Raw genomic sequence first — 18,851 nt, forward strand, 5'->3', positions numbered from 1 at the left:
TAGTGAGTCAGCCCAATGGTCCATCTAGCCCAGTGGCCTGTCTGCCAACAAGTGATTAGTGCCAGATGCTTCACCAGAAGAATAGAACAGGGCAATTAGCAAGTGATCCATCATTGTCCAGCCCCAGCTTCTGACAGTCACTCAGTGCACCCGCTCCAAACAGCCACTCCCTAGTGCACCCTCCAGTACCGCCACACTCCAGGATTGCACTCCATGTGCACACAACACCCCTCAATACATACCACACACTCACACACCCACCCACTTGCGAACACACTACACATGCCCATATACTCCAACACGCTGCTCATGCCCTGCAAAATTCACCACCCTCAACACACTGTACCCACATCCACACTCCCAACATACTGTACACACCTCCCAATCCAAACACACTGTACATGCCCACATACTCACCCACTTCCCCACACTCTGCACACAGCCACACTGTACATGCCCCCACCCCAATATACTGTACATGCCCCGCACTCCCCCAACACAAGATACACATTCCCCTCCAATACACAGTACATGCCCCCCCCATGCACCACCCACACACCATCTCCATAAACACCACTCATGCCCCCTCACATCCCCCTGCCTACGCAGTGCTCACATTCCCCCTCCGTATGCCCCGTCGACATCCCCCTCCCTATGCACTGGCCACATCCCCCCTCCCTATGCACCACCCATGCCCCGCCTAAATCCCCCTCCCTATGCCCTGCCCACATCCCCCTCTCTATGCCCTGCCCACTTTCCCCTCCCTATGCACTGCTCACATCCCCTCCCTACGCCTCATCCACATCCCCTCCCTATGCCCCGCTCATGCCCGACACATCTCCCTCCCTATGCACTGCCCACGTCCCCGTCCCTATGCCCCACCCATGCCCTGCCCAAATCCCCCTGCCTACACACTGCTCACATTCCCCTTCTGTATGTAACGCTCACATCCCCGTCCCTACGCCCCGCCCACGTCCCATCCACATCCCCCTCCCTACGCCCTACCCATGCCCCATTCACATCCCCCTCCCTATGTCTCACCCACATCCCCCTCCCTATGCCCCACCCACGTCCCATCCACATCCCCCTCCCTACGCCCTACCCATGCCCCATTCACATCCCCCTCCCTATGTCTCACCCACATCCCCCTCCCTATGCCCCACCCACGTCCCATCCACATCCCCCTCCCTACGCCCTACCCATGCCCCATTCACATCCCCCTCCCTATGTCTCACCCACATCCCCCTCCCTATGCCCCACCCACGTCCCATCCACATCCCCCTCTCTACGCCCTACCCATGCCCCATTCACATCCCCCTCCCTATGCCTCACCCGCACCCTCTCCCTACAACCCACCCACTTCCCCCTCCCTACGCCCTGCCTACGCCCCACCCACATCCCCCTCCCTACAACCCACCCACTTCCCCCTCCCTACGCCCTGCCTACGCCCCACCCACATCCCCCTCCCTATGCCTCGCCCACACCCTCTCCCTACAACCCACCCACTTCCCCCTCCCTACGCCCTGCCTACGCCCCACCCACATCCCCCTCCCTATGCCTCGCCCACACCCTCTCCCTACAACCCACCCACTTCCCCCTCCCTACGCCCTGCCTACGCCCCACCCACATCCCCCTCCCTATGCCTCGCCCACACCCCATCCACATCCCCCTCCCTATGCCTCACCCACACCTCACTCACATCTCCTCCCTACACCCCGCCCACTTCCCACTCCCTACGCCTCACCCACATCCCCCTTCTCTGTGCACTGCCCACATCCCTGTCCCTAGACACCGCCCACACGTCACCCTATGCACCACCCATACCCCCGCCCTAAGCCCTGCCCATACCCCACCCACATCCCCCTATGCTCCACCCACCTCCCCTCCCTACACCCCACCCACATCACCTCCTTATGTCCCTCTCACATCTCCCTCCCTTCACTCCGCCCATGCCCCACCCACATCCCCCTCCCTACACACCCTTCCCACATTCCCCTCTCTATACATAGCACACGCCCCACACATCCCACCCTCAACTGCAGCCCCCCTTATTCATCCACAACACCCCCGCCTCCTTACTTGCATACTTCCCCCCACACCCATTACCCACACAACTACACTCCAACCCCACCCCTCTCCCCACTGTTCCCTGCTGTCAGGGGACCTTGCCCGGGGGTATGTCAGGATTGTGTGCCCATTTCCCATGGGAGCGCTCCAGACCCAGCTGGCTCGTTGCCCTGCCAACTGCCTCACCTGGGTTTCAAGCTCCACCAGCCTCTGCCGCAGCTCACGGAGGTCGGCCTGGGCCTGGGCCTCCCGCAGGCGAATGGTCATCAGCTCGTCCTGGAGGTCGTTCATGGTGTTCTTGCGGGGGGACTCCTTCCAGCGCCCGCCTGTCCGTGACAGATGAGCCTAGGGGAGTGGAGGGGTGAACAGGGTGAATGTGCTCCCCCATGTCATGATTCACACACCAACCTGAGGAGCTCCCTGCTCCTCACCTGCATGGGCCTCTCCAACCAGGGTCCCACAGTACTTCTCAAGCCTTGTTCAGCCCCACTGCACTCCTGTGAGGTCCGGTCATGATCCCTGCACTGACAGTCCCAAAGCCATAGAGGCACGCAGCCAGATGGACGGGTTTGACACTGGGGACTAGGAACTAATCAATGTGGCTTTGCTGCTTAAGTGTGAATTGACCTGAGGCTGATAGGAAAAGGTTTTGGGGTGTGCAAAAGACCGAGGGTGTGACCTAAATGAAAGCGAGCATCCTGATGGGAGAATATCTTCACAAATGGGGTAAGGGTGCAGGGCTCACTATGCTGGTTGGGTTGGAAAAACTTTATGAGATCTGTCCCTAGGATCTTCAGTTGTGGTCAGTGGACAGAAAGCCTAAAGATCTGTGGTGTGCAGGCTGGCTGGCAGATGAGTTTGTGGGCAGCAGGGCTGGGTATGAAGAGACCCAAAAGGGACTGGCCTAAGCATAGGTCCCGGGAAAGGAAACTGTTATCACATCCCCCATCCCAGCCTTCTTTTCTCAAGATTAAACATGCCCAGTTCTTCAACCTTTCCTCACAGGTGAGGTTTTCTAAACTTTTGATTATTTGTTGGTCTCCCTGAGATCTCTCCAATTTGTACACATCTTTCTCGAAATATGATGCCCCAAACTGGGACACAGGACTCCAGCTAAGGCCTCACAGGTGCTGAGCAGAAGGGGCTAATTACCTCCAAAGTCTTACATACAACTCTGCTGGTAGTATACTCCAGAATGATGAGAGCTGTTTTCATAACTGCATCACATTACACTCAGAGTAGACGCATAGACTTTAAGGCCAGAAGGGACCATCATGATCATCTAGACTCATAGACTCACAGACTTTAGGGTCAGAAGGGACCAATATGATCATCTAGTCTGACCTCCTGCACAAAGCAGGCCACAGAACCCTACCCATCCACTTCTATAACAAACCTCTAACCTATGTCTGAGTTATTGAAGTCTTCAAATTGTGGTTTGAAGACCTCAAGCTGCAGAGAATCCACCAGCAAGTGACCCATGCCTCACGCTGCAGAGGAAGGTGAAAAACCTCCAGGGCTTCTGCCAATCTGCACCGGAGGAAAATTCCTTCCCGACTCCAAATATGGCGATCAGCTAAACCCTGAGCATGTGGGCAAGACTCACCAGCCAGCACTCAGGAAAGAATTCTCCGCAGTAACTCAGATTCCATCCCATCCAACATCCCATCACAGACCACTGGGCATACTTACCTGCTGATAATCAAAGATCAATTGCCAAAATTAAGCTATCCCATCATACCATCCCTTCCATAAACTTATCAAGCTTAGTCTTAAAGCCAGATATGTCTTTTGCCCCCACTACTCCCCTTGGAAGGCTTTTCCAGAACTTCACTCCTCTAATGGTTAGAAACCTTCATCTAATTTCAAGTCTAAACATCCTAGTGTCCAGTTTATACCCATTTGTTCTTGTGTCTATATTGGTACTAAGCTTAAATAATTCCTCTCCCTCCCTAATATTAATCCCTCTGATATATTTATAAAGAGCAAGCATATCCCCTCTCAGCCTTCTTTTGGCTAGGCTAAACAAGCCAAGCTCTTTGAGTCTCCTTTCATAAGACAGGTTTTCCATTCCTCGGATCATCCTAGTAGCCCGTCTCTGAACCTGTTCCAGTTTGAATTCATCCTTCTTAAACATGGGAGACCAGAACTGCACACAGTATTCCAGATGAGGTCTCACCAGTGCATTACATAACAGTACTAACACCTCCTTATCTTTGCTGGAAATACCTCGCCTGATGCATCCTAAAACTGCATTAGCTTTTTTAACGGCCATATCACATTGGTGGCTCATAGTCATCCTGTGATCAACCAATACTCCAAGGTCCTTCTCCTCCTCTGTTGCTTCCAACTGATGTGTCCCCAATTTATATCTAAAATTCTTATTATTAATCCCTAAATGCATGACCTTGCACTTTTCACTATTAAATTTCATCCTATTACTATTACTCCAGTTTACAAGGTCATCCAGATCTTCCTGTATGATATCCCGGTCCTTCTCTGTGTTAGCAATACCTCCCAGCTTTGTGTCATCTGCAAACTTTATTAGCACATTCCTGCTTTTTGTGCCAAGGTCAGTAATAAAAAGGTTAAATAAAATTGGTCCCAAAACCGATCCTTGAGGAACTCCACTAGTAACCTCCTTCCAGCCTGACAGTTCACCCTTCAGTACGACCCGTTGGAGTCTGCCCTTTAACCAGTTCCTTATCCACCTTTCAATTTTCATATTCATCCCCATCTCTTCCAATTTAACTAATAATTCCCCATGTGGAACCGTGTCAAATGCCTTACTGAAATCGAGGTAAATTAGATCTACTGCATTTCCTTTGTCTAAATAATCTGTCACCTTCTCAAAGAAGGAGATCAGGTTGGTTTGGCATGATCTACCTTTAGTAAAACCATGTTGTAATTTGTCCCAATTACCATTGACCTCAAAGTCCTTAACTACTTTCTCCTTCAAAATTTTTTCCAAGACCTTACATACTACAGATGTCAAACTAACAGGCCTATAGTTACTCGGATCACTTTTTTTCCCTTTCTTAAAGATAGGAACTATGTTAGCAATTCTCCAGTCGTACGGTACAACCCCTGAGTTTACCGATTCATTAAAAATTCTTGCTAATGGGCTTGCAATTTCATGCGCCAGTTCCTTTAATATTCTTGGATGAAGATTATCTGGGCCCTCCGACTTTGTCCCATTAAGCTGTTCAAGTTTGGCTTCTACCTCAGATGTGGTAATATCCACCTCCATATCCTCATTCTCGTTTGTCATCCTTCCATTATCCCTAAGCTCCTCATTAGTCTTATTAAAGACTGAGGCAAAGTACTTATTTAGATATTGGGCCATGCCTAGGTTATCCTTAACCTCCATTCCATCCTCAGTGTTTAGCGGTCCCACTTCTTCTTTCTTTGTTTTCTTCTTATTTATCTGGCTATAGAACCTTTTACTATTGGTTTTAATTCCCTTTGCAAGGTCCAATTCTACATGGCTTTTAGCCTTTCTCACTTTATCCCTACATGTTCTGACCTCACTAAGGTAGCTTTCCTTGCTAATCCCACCCTTCTTCCACTCCTTGTAGGCATTCTGCTTTTTCTTAATCACCTCTCTGAGATGCTTGCTCATCCAGCTTGGTCTACAACTCCTGCCTATGGTTTTTTCCCGCTTTCTTGGGATGCAGGCTTCCAATAGTTTCTGCAGCTACGACTTAAAGTAATTCCAGGCCTCCTCCACATTTAGATCCACAAGTTCTTCAGTCCAATCCACTTCCCTAACTAATTTCCTTAATTCTTTAAAGTTAGCCCTTGAGAAGTCAAAAACCCTAGTCCCAGATCTATTTTTGATTATCCTTCCATCTAGTTTGAACTGAATTAGCTCATGATCACTCGAACCAAGGTTGTCCCCTACAACCATTTCTTCTATGAGGTCCTCACTACTCACCAAAACCAAATCTAAAATGGCATCCCCTCTTGTTGGTTCTTCAATGACTTGGTGAAGAAATCCATCTGCTATCACATCCAGAAAAATCTGAGCCCTATTATTCTTGCTAGCACTTGTCCTCCAGTCTATATCTGGGAAGTTAAAGTCTCCCATGATCACACAATTCCCATTAGTGTTTACTTCATTAAAAACATTAAAGAGGTCTCTATCCATATCCAGATCAGATCCTGGTGGTCTGTAGCACACCCCAAGCACTATCTCAGGGGAGGCTCTACTAGCTTTCTTTCCCAGCGTGATTTTTGCCCAGACAGACTCTGTCTTGTCCATTCCATCACTTCTTATTTCTTTACAGTTAACCTCCTCATTGATGTACAATGCTACTCCACCACCTTTGCCTTTATTTTTGTCTTTCCTAAACAGCACATAGCCTTCAATACCTGTACTCCAGTCATGAGTACTATTCCACCATGTTTTTCTGTTATCCCTATAATATCCGGTTTCACTTCCTGCACCAGTAGCTCTAGTTCCTCCATTTTGTTACCTAGGCTCCCCGCATTAGTGTACAGACATCTTAATTTTTGCCGTTTGGCTTCACTGACATTCTTTACCCTGTTAGGCACAGACATTCTACCACCAGCATCACCTGTTAGTCTGGTATCTACACTACTCTTCCTCCTTATGTCAATTCTTCTGTCCATGGCTGTATCCCCTCTTACTTTGTTCTCTTCACTCTCAAGGTTAAATTCCGGCATGGAGATCACTTGGACATCTCCCAATCTAGTCTGACCGCCTGCATAGGCGCCGACTTCGTGGGTGCTCCGAGGCTGGAGCACCCACGGAAAAAAATTAGTGGGTGCTTAGCAGGGAGATCAGCTGTTGGCAACTGCCAATCAGCTATTTAGCATGCGCAGCAGCCCCCATCAGCTCTTTGGCTGGCTGCAGCCAATCAGCTGTTTGGCGCCAAGTCCCATCCTATCAGCTGTTTCCCCTGCCGCTGTTAAAGCTCCCAGCGGGCTCCCACCTCCCACTGCAGGCAGGAGGGAGTCCTTTTCATTTTCAGGACAGAGGGAGCTGGGCTAGGGGGACAAGCTGCAGAGGGGTGGGCAGTTTCTTGGCAGGGGGCTAGGGGAAGACGGGCAGGCAGCTTTTCGGCTGGCCACAGGGAGTTGCTGGGGGGAGGAGTACAGATTGGGGGGTTCTTGAGGACTGAACCAGCCATTCTCAGCCCACCCTGGTGTCTCCTCCAGGACCTGTGCCCCACTCCAGCCAGGAGAAACCAGCTGCAGACTCCCTTAGTGCTGGGCAGGGGGTCAAACCAAAGGACATGGCTCCTTTAAGAAAAGTTTGCCCTTGTGTCTGATGAGTGAATTTGGGCTGGGGTCAGCAGCTTGCCCCCTCCCTGTGCTCCATCCAACCAGTCGGGTGCGCCCGGCATCGGCCAAAGATGAGAGGGGCTCTTCACTGCAGCCCCAGGTGCACATGAACAGCCTCCCTCAGCCCGGACCCTGCCTGTGCCCTGAACCCTCCCCCACGGTCTCTGAGAGCTCCCAGCCCCTACGGTTCTGACACAGGTCCTGGGGCTCTGCATGTGTGGAGGGACAGGAGGAGCAACACACCACCAGTACTTCTAGCTGCATCCTCCCCACAGGCTAGCATCGATTTCCGGAGCGTTGCACTGCGGGTAGCTATCCCGTAGCTAGCCCATAGTTCCCGCAGTCTCCCCCACCCATTGGAATTCTGGGTTGAGATCCCAATGCAGTGTCGAGGGTGATTCTGGGTAAATGTCGTCACTCATTCCTTTCTCTGTGAAAGCAACAGCAGACAATCATTTTGCACCCTTTTCCCCTGGATTGCCCTGGCAGACGCCATAGCACGGCAACCATGGAGCCTGTTCAGCTTTTTTTTTACTGTCACCATATGTCTACTGGACGTTGCTAACAGATGTGGTACTGCAGCGCTACACAGCAGCATTCATTTGCCTTTGCAAGATAGCAGAGACAGTTATCAGTTGTCCTGTACTGTCTGCCATGCCATTGTAAATTGGCGATGAGATGATGGTTATCAGTCGTTCTGTACCGTCTGCTGCTGTCATGGGTGCCCCTGGCTGAGGTCGGCCGGGGGTGCAAAGACAAAAATAGGAATGACTCCCCGAGTCAATCCTTCCCTTATGGTATCTAAAAATAGAGTCAGTCCTGCCTAGAATATGGGGCAAGTGTACTAGAGAACCAGTGTACCAGAGAACCAGAGAGCACAGCCGCTCCATGTCAGATCCCGCAGAAATGATGAGCTACATGCCATTCTAGGGGGTGCCCCTGCAACAACCCCACCCGTTGCTTCCCTGCTCCCCCAACCCTCCTGGGCTACCGTGGCAGTGTCCCCCCTGTGGAAAAAGGGAAAGAGTTGACAACGATTTGTAGGGGATCTTAATGCATGTCAGTCTGTTAGCAAGAGTTAGGCCAGCTGTAACCCTAATGACGTGAGATTTGTAGAAACGAGGATAGTGTGAGGTGAGTAGGAAAGAACTGTGTGAGAAGCTATCACGACCTTGCACTGATAATCAAATATGTAGACTGGCACTCAGAAGTGAGGAAAATAAGATAGCAGGATAGCCCATGTATAAACAAAATGCACCTGTTGCTCATTATTGTCTACATTATTGCTTGTTATTGTCTGTAACAAAGGTATAAATGCTTGCTGTAATTGTTTACGTGTTGAGAGACCTGTCCGGGACTGGGGCGACCCAGTGTCCTAGGGCACTCCCTCCCTCTATTGCAATTGTTGGAGAAATAATAAAGTATTTGATTTTGCTGCACCCAAACAAAAAAGCGAGAACTGAGTTTTTCTCCGACACCCCATTTGTGTGATGAAGTAATAAAGAATGCAGGAATAAGAAACACTGACTTGTTAGTGAGATAAAATAAGGGGGAGGCAGCCTCCCGGTGCTATGACAGTCCAGGCAGGACACTAAACGGTGCGGGGGAGAGGAGCCCAGCATCCCGCTGCTGTGATAATCCAGGCAGTACAGAATCTTTTCTTTACACATGAAAGGGAGGGGGCTGATGGAGCTCAGCCCCCAGTTGTTATGATGAAGACGGTTACCAGCCGTTCTGTACCATCTACTGGGAATGACTGGGAATCATTTCTATTTTTCTATCTCACCAGTCAGGTGAGATCGGCTGGCCCCAGGTGCCCCCAGCCAATCTCACCTGAGGCCAGCCAGGAGCACTCATGGGCTGATGATGATGACGGATAGCAGTCATATTGTACCGTCTGCCACTGGGGAGGGGAGGGAAGGGGAGGGGAAAGGATACTGTTGTTCACTGCCACAGCATCGCATCTACCAGCAGCATGCAGTAGACATAGGGTGACATTGAAAAAAGTCAAGAAACGATTTTTTTCCCTTTTCTTTCACCGGGGGGAGGGGGGTAAATTAACAAGCTATACCCTGAACCACCCCGAACAATGTGTTTGACCCTACAGGCATTGGGAGCTCAGCCAAGAATGCAAATACTTTTCGGAGACTGCTGGGGACTGTGGGATAGCTGGAGTCCTCAGTACCCCCTCCCTCCCTCCATGAGCGTCCATTTGATTCTTTGGCTTTCCGTTATGCTTGTCACGCAGCACTGTGCTGTGGACTCTATATCATAGCCTGGAGATTTTTTTCAAATGCTTTGGCATTTCATCTTCTGTAACGGAGCTCTGATAGAACAGATTTGTCTCCCCATACAGCGGTCAGATCCAGTATCTCCCGCACAGTCCATGCTGGAGCTCTTTTTGGATTTGGGACTGCATTGCCACCAGTGCTGATCAGAGCTCCACGCTGGGCAAATAGGAAATGAAATTCAAAAGTTCGTGGGGCTTTTCCTGTGTACCTGGCCACTGCATCCGAGTTCAGATTGCTGTCCAGAGCGGTCACAACGGTGCACTGTGGGATACCGCCCGGAGGCCAATACCGTCGATTTGCGGTCACACTAACCCTAATCCGATATGGTAATACTGATTTCAGCGCTACTCCTCTTGTCGGGGAGGAGTACAGAAATAGGTTTAAAGAGCCCTTTATATCGATATAAAGGTCCTCGTTGTGTGGATGGGTGCAGCGTTAAATGGGTTTAACGCTGCTAAAATCGGTTTAAACGCGTAGTGTAGACCAGGCCTCTGTCTCAGGGGGGGCAGTTTCTGGGCTGGCCACAGAGGATGGGGTTGGGAGGGGGAGACGGAGCTGCTTTGAGAGCGTGGGTGGGAGTTGGCACTAAACAGAGCCACCAGGAGATGGGGAGCAGAGAGAGAGCTGGGAAAAGAGACACGGGGAGAGCAAGAAGTGGGAAACATCAGGAGATACCAATGATAGACACATATTCAATAACTAGAATGAAAGTGTATAAATATGCTGAAAATAGCCTCCCCTCAAAACTGGCAGAGCCCCCCTCCAGCACATTCAACTCACCCTTAAGGCAAGAGGGGGCAGAAAGGAGTGAGCTGCAGGGGGGAGGCATTTAGGGGAGGGGGTTGGCAGGCAGGAGGCGTTCAGGGTAGTGTAGGAGGATGGGGCAGAGCGGGGGCAGGAAGAGGTGGAGTGGGGGTGGGGCCTTGGGGAAGAGGGCAGAGCCCAGACGGGGCACCCACTGGCAAAACCAAGTCAGCACCTATGACTTCCTGTACATTGCAGGCCACAGAACCTCATCCATCCACTCCTGGAACAGACCCATAACCTCTGGCTAAGTAACTGACATCCTCAAAGTCATTGTTGGCTCATATTCAATTTGTGATCCACCATAACCCCCAGAACCGTTTCAGCAGTACCACCATCTGGCCAATCAGTCCCCATTTTGTATTTATGTATTTGATTTTTCCTTCCCAAGTACATTACTTTGCACTTGTCTTTGTTGGATTTCAACAAATTTGTCAAGGTCATTTTCAATTCTAAACCTGTCCTCCAAAGTGCTTGTCACCTTTCCCAGCTTGGCGACTTCTGCAAGTTTTATAAACATGCTCCCCACTCCATTATCCAAGTCAATAATGAAAATATTGACTAGTCCTGGACGCAAGACTGACCCCTGTGGGGCCCCACATGATACGTCCTCTCAGTTTAACAGTGAACTTTTGATAACTACTCTTTGAGTTACAGTCTTTCAACCACTTGTGCATCCACCTTATAGCAATTTCATCTAGACCACACTTCTTTAGTTTGCTCATAAGAATGCCTTGTGAGATTGTTAAAAGCTTTACTAAAATCAAGACATATCTGTGACGTTACACCCCATATTCTTCAGAGAAATGTGATTATGATACGAATATGGCATGACTAACATATACTTTATGCAAGATGGCTCATGTGAGGTATCATTAGAAAGATTATGATCTACTGAATGTGATTATCCAATCTGTAAGCACGTATCATTTCTGTACCTGAAGTTAGGAATATTGACTATGTAACAATTACAACTACATGTGTACTGGGGGGAATGCCCACCAGATAGTAGGCAATCTTCGTATTGTTTTGGGTTTATTCCCCTAAAAGGGGTGTGCACGTGAGTGGTGGGTGAATCTTCTCACACAGAGCTGACTTCAGTCGGTGTCTGCAGCTGGGGGTGGCCCTACCCATCTATGTGTGTGTGTGTGTGCTGCAAGAGGCCGGAGAGCCTCATTCAGCAAAACTGGGAGAGGAAATCCAGGTTGGTGGAGCAGGAGAGGCTCAGTGAGACCCCAGTACATCAGGTGACATCCCAAAGGGGGGTCTAACCCATCACAATATCATGTCTACAGCTTTCCTGCATCTGCTAGGCAGTAACCTTGTCAAAGAAGGAAATTAGGTTGGTTTGGCACTGTTTGTTGGTTATTACTTATTACCCTATTATCCTTTAGGTTCTAACAAACTGATTAATAGTTTGTTCCAGTATCTTTCCAGGTATCAAAGTTAGAGTGTTCTATCATTCCCTGGGTCCTTTGTGTTCCCCTTTTAAAGACAGATATTGTGTCAGCCCTTCTCCTGTCCTCTGAGACCTCCCCTGTCCTCCATGAGTTCTCAAAGATAATTGCTAATTAGACAGGTTTCAGAGTAGCAGACGTGTTAGTCTGTATCCGCAAAAAGAACAGGAGTACTTGTGGCACCTTAGAGACTAACAAATTTATTTTAGCATGAGCTTTTGTGAGCTACCGTGAGCTGTAGCTCACGAAAGCGCATGCTGAAATAAATTTGTTAGTCTCTAAGGTGCCACAAGTACTCCTGTTCTTTTAGCTAATTAGATGTATCTCTGGTGGGGGTTTGTCTCTGCCCATGTGCTGAGGTTGGGGATGTGTAGCTGGCCTGGGGTTGAGTGGAGCCAACAAAGGGGGCTTTACCTGCCAGCTGTCGTTGAGATCCTTCACCTGCAGCTGTAGGTCCTTGAGTGAGCTCAGCGCCGCCACCTCGCGTACCTTCAATGCCTTGAGCTCCTCCTGCAAACGGGCCACGTTGTTCTCATCGGGCAGCGAGCTGTTCTTCTGCAGGGAGGTGGGGGCAGAGGGAGTCAGCTTGGGACCTCAGCAGCACAGGCTTCTCTGCTCTGACCACTGCACTGTGCTGCCCATCTTTCCATATCCAGGCTCTGTGGGCACGGGCAGGGAACAAACTCCACAGCCCCACACTCAGCTAATCTGGGGCTAAGGTTGGAGCCTCTGGAAGTGCTGCAGGGGTGCAGAGTGGCATTCTACTCTGTGTGACCCCCAGCTAGCTCCTGGAAGCAGCTTCCTGAAACCCCAAGGCCACCCTCACCCCCTGATGTTCAGCAGGCCCCACTCCCACCCCGGCTGTAGAGGACAAAGAAGGATACCCCAGGTGGCTCCAAGCTTCCTACTGGTGGGATCTCCTGACACGAGGGACAGCAGTATGGACTAATGGGCAGCTGTAGCCCTGGCATGGTGGGGACACAACCCAGTCCCATCTAGAGAGAGCCAAGTTTGGACCTGACCCTGCTGGAAGTGAAGTCCCCAACACGGTGGCTGTTCTAGAGAAGCTAGATCGCTGGCTGACGGTTCAGGAGACGGAACAGGCTCTAGCTCGCTCTCCTGGAGATGTTGTCTCCTGGGATTTGTCCGGAGCAGAACAAAGTGGGGAGATCAGAGCAGGGGCAGAGACCTGGGGTCTGGCTCTCTGCTCACAATGGTGGAATTCCACTGGAGTCCATATAGCCTCACTGCTGTAAAGGGACAAGCCAGCCTGGGTAGCAAGAAGGGGCTCATGTTTACACCCACTTCTTGACTATAACAACTGCAGCAGGGCTGAGCGCGCTCTGCAAACCCCCAGATACAGAAGGAAAAAGGCACAGCCTGAGCAGCGTCCCTCTGAACTCTCATCAACCCTTGGGTACTGTTGGAAAGAGTGGCCAACCAATTGGCTTTTCTATGACACACTAGGGAGCAGTGAGCTGAGGCCTTGTCTACACTGTGGTTTCAGCCTGCAGAAGCTGTAACAGTGTGGATCACAAGGGCAGACTTGGTGGAGCTCATCTAGGCTCTACACGAGGGTGAGCTGTGCTGGTGGAAACCATCTTTATGCTGGGTTTGATCCCATGGCTGAAATCCCAGGAGCGGATCCCTGGCTGGTATAAATCAGGGCTGCTCCATAGGAGTCCATAGAGCTGCGCCTATTTACAGCAGCGGAGGCTCTGGCTGCCAGTGCAGACAAAGCCACACAAGGAGCTCTGTGACTGCTGAGTGAGTCACATACACAGCACAGGCAGGGGAAGGCTTCCAGTGGGTTTCAGATACTGCCCCCACGCTCAGCAGGAAAGCAATCAGATGAGGTGTTATCTCACCTCTGCTGGAGCAGAAATCACATGCTGGCAGCTGCAGGGGAAGCGTGGGGGGGGGGGGGAGCCCGGATAAAGTTTGGTGATTGTGAGTTCATCTCTTCTGAACTGGTGCTGGGGGGCCAGGGGCCCTGCACCCACCATGAACCCTGGGGTTCATATCACATTAGAAGACAATCACAGTCATCCCCTTCATCTGCCTGGGCTCAACGCTCCTAGCAGCTCCATGGCTTATACTGATCTCTTCTCATGCCACTAATCATAACCACCTCAAGTGTCACTAGGTTGCCCCGTTGTCCCTCTCTATTTACCTGCCATCCCTCATCTTATACTTAGACGGCAAACTCCTAGGAGCAGGGACAGGTGGTGTTATTTATTTAGTGTATCAGGTAGCACCTAGGAGCTACAGGCATGGAGCAGGACCTCGTTGTGCTAGGTGCTGTACATCTTAGTCTTGTGTGTGCACAGCGCATAACACAGTGGGCCCTGGTCACCAATTGCAGCCTGGAGGTCAAACTGTAATATCAATCAACAGTGAGAAAACACCACCCTGCCACCAACTGTGTGCAAAGTGGTCTGTCCTGAGCAGAAGCAGCTGCTCCTCTTTCTCTCTCTGCTTCATGGGACTTTCGGGAGAGAGAACAGATCTGTGTGTGTAATGGGAGAGGGGGGAAGCGGTGACCTCAGTTAAAATGGAGCAATCACACATCTGTCTGGTAAGACTGCAACATCCATTAGTCAAATAAACCCTGGGAGCTTCTTGTTCCTAGGACAAATGGGGACCCAGCAGTAGTGTCACACACAAACACACGGGGCTACATGTGGTCCGGCTCTTTCCTCACCCCACGCCTCAGGGGTTTTCACACTGATGTGTTGGGTGGAGGGTGAGGCCCTGAGTCATTCTTTGAGCTCTCAAGCCCCCATGGGCTTTCTCACATGCTGCTCCAGTGTGGTCGCGGCAGTTCAAGCTGCAGCAGGAAGGGCTGGTTCAGGGCCTGTCGGGGTGTTAAAAGGGTGGGAGGACTTGATTCTCACAGCGCTGATTAGCTAAGATGAGGCTCTCCAGCATCAGCTAAGCCTGAACTAGAGAAGCTAGAGGTTAGATTTAAGGTACAGAAATTCAGATCTGGGCAGACCACCCCCAAAAGTGGAGGGCTGGGGATCTGGCATTCAGGTCAGCCTACTATAAGGACAGGGATTCTTTGCAGCATTTAGATCCAGGTCTGTCATCAGACTTCAAGCACCATCAATGTCTGGAGGACTTATAATAGGGGGGGAATTATTTGGGCCCAGTCTCTGGCTAGATCACAGCAAGGCTGCAAGGCAGAGAGGAAGGATGGTCCTACGATTAAGACGCTAGACTCAGACTTAGTAGATTTCAAACTTTGGGGCAGGGACTGTCTCTCTGTTCTGTGTTTGTACAGCACCTGGCACAAGCAGGTCCTGGGCCATGACAGGTGCTACTGTACTATACCTAATGAATAATAATACTAATAATAGAAAATCCATTTCCCAGCTTTCTCTGGGTGACCTCAGGCCAGTCGGGATGATGATCCTTCCCTGCCGTGCTGGGAGGATGAATTCAATAGGTAACTGTGCGGTGCTTAGATTGGGGCCCTGAAGGTGTCTTGATGGATGGGTCGTGCTGTGTGGAGGAGGCGGGGAATCTTTGGCTCTTGGGCTATGATCCGTGGCACCCTCTTGTGAATCTCTGTGGCTCTCAGCCTCACCTGCATCCAATGGAGGAGTCCCATGTACAGGACTGGACTGAACCTACTTAGCTGAGGTTGCTTCGCTTTACTAAGTGTGCGCTGCGGAGGCCACTCCTTGCCTTTTCCCTTCCCACTAACGTTGAAGGCTCCATATCCTGAACCCAGCCCCTACTCTCCCCTGAAAGGAGGCTTGAGTGCATTCGGGAACATTACAAACCCCACTGGACTGGAGAGGCTGGGACTTGAATTTGGACAGTACAGCTGGCGGAGCATTATCGTATACTCTAGTCTGACCATGCCAGCTCCAATACAGCCAGCTCCTCTCCCCCTCAGTGAGCCCATTGGAGGAGACAACCCCAGCCTGGGACAAGAAGCCTTGGATAGTTAACTCCTTCCCTCCTACCACCCTTGCTCTCAGCAGGATCAGAACGGCACCAGCAAACTGCTGGGGAGCATGTATTCTGCCACGTTAACCAGATCTGCAACCAGGCCGGGCTTGGCCCCAACACAGTGAGCAGACCATGGTATAACCGGTGACCCCGATGCAAGGGGAGCTCTGTCCCCCTGGCCACTTAGCTCTTGGCCTTTCTTCCAAGGCGCTTTGAGAGGGAGCAGATTAGTGCCCATAGGTGGGTTTTGTGATATAAACTGGATTTGCACCAATCTCTCACTCAGTACTTAAGTCTGCTGGCTTTGGGTCAGGTCTGCTATGTGAGAGTTCCACTAGAACCATGTTCACCCTCTGAGCTGCCCCTCTCTTGCTCCCATAGGATTGCTGGCCAAACCTGAAACTGACCCGGCAGTAAATGCATAACCTTCCCATTGCCAGGTTTTGCAGACAGAACTGGTCTGGTTTTGCGAAGCACAAAAGTGCGCTGACGTGCAACTTACAACCATGCAGGAAGGAAATGGTTACAAGGCAAGGCCTTTTCTGGAAGGGGAGGGTTTATCTAGCTGCTTTTATTTTTAATCACGCTCTGATAACCATCTTCAGAGGTTTTCAAATCTAATCCCAGTTGCGACCGCAAAGGAAAAAATAAATCAAATGTACAATCACTTATTGCAGGATGGCCAAGGAAAAAGAAACGTGGGCAGAAAATCTTGTCTGCATGAGACCCCTGTCTGGGTTCAGTGTCCATGGGGACAGTGAATGGATCCAGATGGATGCTGTGTAGTGTAGAGAGCCTTCTTAATATGACCCCCAAACAGTCGAGGAGGGTGTGTGTGTGATACAACCCTGTTCTCAGCAGAGGATTCAGGCTGAGCAAAAACAGCCACCAGTTACTAATTTATAGCAGCATCCAGAAGCCTTGATTGAGTTCAAGGATCCCACGGAAACAGAGAGGGGAAATGACTTGCCCAAGGCCAGACAGCAAGTCAGTGGCAGAGCTGAGAAAACGCTCAAAGGTCTCCTGACTCCTCCTATGCATGGCCCACACTGCCTCTTTCTGCTAGTGACATGGATTCAACGGAAGATGTACTAGAGATACTGCAGCCTGAGTGAGGCAAATAAAGTAAGAGTCACAAAAAGCAGGCAGAAGCAGCCTTGTGCTGTGATCAAGTCAGGCAGCATCAGCCCAACTTTGCACTTGGATGGGAAACCACCAAGGAACACCTGGGGGCGCTGTACCACTGGAAGCAGTGCCTTTCAGAAGCCCAGGTGAGATCAGAGCCCCATTGGGCCAGAGGCTGCACAGGTCATGATTGGCATTATTCTTCAGTTCCTGTCCTAAATTCTCCCTTAGTGTTGCTTTGTGCCATTGAACAAATGCTCCACCCTCAAAAGGTGACTGCATTTCAGTGGGGTAGGTGTGATCTCTGCACATAAAGCTAAGTGCTGTGGGATCCTTCAGGCTGAAGGGCACTCAGGCAGCAATTCTCAAACTGTGGGTCAGGAATCCAAAGTGGGTCGCAACCCCATTTTCATGGGGTCACCAGGGCTGGCATTAGCATTGCTTCAGCCTTGGGCGGCGAGGCTCAGGTTACAGCCCCCCTGCCTGGAGTTGAAGCCCTTTGGCTTCACCCCTGGGGTGGTGGGGCTTGCCTGGGCTCAGACTTTGGTCCCCCCTCTGATGGTCGTGTAGTAATTTTTGTTGTCAGAAGGGGGTTGCGGTGCAAGGAAGCGTTAGAACCCCTGCACTCCAGGAACACAGCTCATCTTCAACTCCCCATGCAAGTGCTTGAAGCCCCCCCGACACTTTAATCACTATGATACACACAGCAGCTGCTGTCAGTTTGATTCAGGCCCCACCAAAAGGAAGGCTGAGTCTAGCTCAGGACTTCCTTTGCTTAGGATTATGAAGTACAATTAAACATCAGGCATGCACTTCACCAGCCTAAATCCACATGGAACAGATCAGTTAGCACCAGTGAGTATCTCAGGCCAGATCCCCAAATGGCATCAACTGGCTTATCTCCACTGAAGTCAATGGCACTATGCTGATTTACAGAAGCTGAGAATCTGATCCCTTATGCCTTTCATCCTGAGAGACCCCAATGCACTCTGCAAACTAAACAGGGCTCACTTAACTCCCCACTGAAATACACCCACTTCTTGGGGGACACAGCAGCTGTTTAACTACAGATCAGATGAGGATGGAAAATCCCACATCCTGCTGAAACTACAGGGAGGAGAGGGTCTACGTAGGCAGAACCCTTAGAATATCAGGGTTGGAAGGGACCTCAGGAGGTCATCTAGCCCAACCCCCTGCTCAAAGCAGGACTAATCCCCAGACAGTTTTTTACCCTAGTTCCCTAAATGGCCTCCTCAAGGACTGAACTCATAACTCTGGATTTAGCAGGCCAATGCTCAAACCACCAAGCTATCACTCTCCCCCAACCCTTCTATGGTACTGGACCCGGAGGGCTGGGCTAACAGCTCCACTTTTATGGAAAGCATCACGGGATCTTTAATGACCCTGAAGCCATCAGAGGCCTTGGTTTTACAATCCATCCTATAAAAGTAACAGACCTACAGCAAGTTGTAGGGGCACAGGCTGCATGACTCCCACTGTACATTTAAACGATGCTGGAGCAGGGATTTCTCCCTCCTCACACACACCTTTTCCATGTCCAGCACTTTGTCCTGCATCTCCTTGAGTGCGCCCAGTGTCTCTGTCTCCCTCAGACGTGACTGCTCCAGCTCTGTTTCCAGGTGATTCACAAACTCCTCTGTGAACCGGGGGTTTCCCTGTGAGGAAGCAAAAAAACCCAAACCAGGCATTGTTAACCGGGGGGGGATCTTTAGCACTGAAACCACAGGCCTCTACCAAGTGAGGAACTCCTCTAGTGAGAGCAAGGCTGTTTTCGTTGAAGGGGCCAGCCTCTAAGGGGAGACATGCTCAAGGG

The 18,851-nt window shown here is 50.6% G+C and overlaps 1 protein-coding gene across 10 annotated transcripts in view; it reads right to left on the bottom strand.

The window, feature by feature from the left end:
* The window catches only part of EVI5L (ecotropic viral integration site 5 like), a 99,825-nt gene that overhangs the window by 24,893 nt on the left and 56,081 nt on the right, over nt 1-18,851 (bottom strand). For all 10 annotated transcript variants that reach the window (XM_050925824.1, XM_050925823.1, XM_050925816.1 and 7 more), the window contains 3 exons: nt 18,565-18,693; nt 12,344-12,484; nt 2,254-2,412 (listed from right to left, as the gene is read on the bottom strand). In XM_050925824.1, coding sequence (XP_050781781.1) covers nt 2,254-2,412; nt 12,344-12,484; nt 18,565-18,693 — 429 coding nt within the window. The remainder of the gene's footprint in view (nt 1-2,253; nt 2,413-12,343; nt 12,485-18,564; nt 18,694-18,851) is intronic.

The sequence above is a fragment of the Gopherus flavomarginatus genome, chromosome 16 (genome assembly GCF_025201925.1).
Source record: "Gopherus flavomarginatus isolate rGopFla2 chromosome 16, rGopFla2.mat.asm, whole genome shotgun sequence".
Taxonomy (NCBI): domain Eukaryota; kingdom Metazoa; phylum Chordata; order Testudines; family Testudinidae; genus Gopherus; species Gopherus flavomarginatus.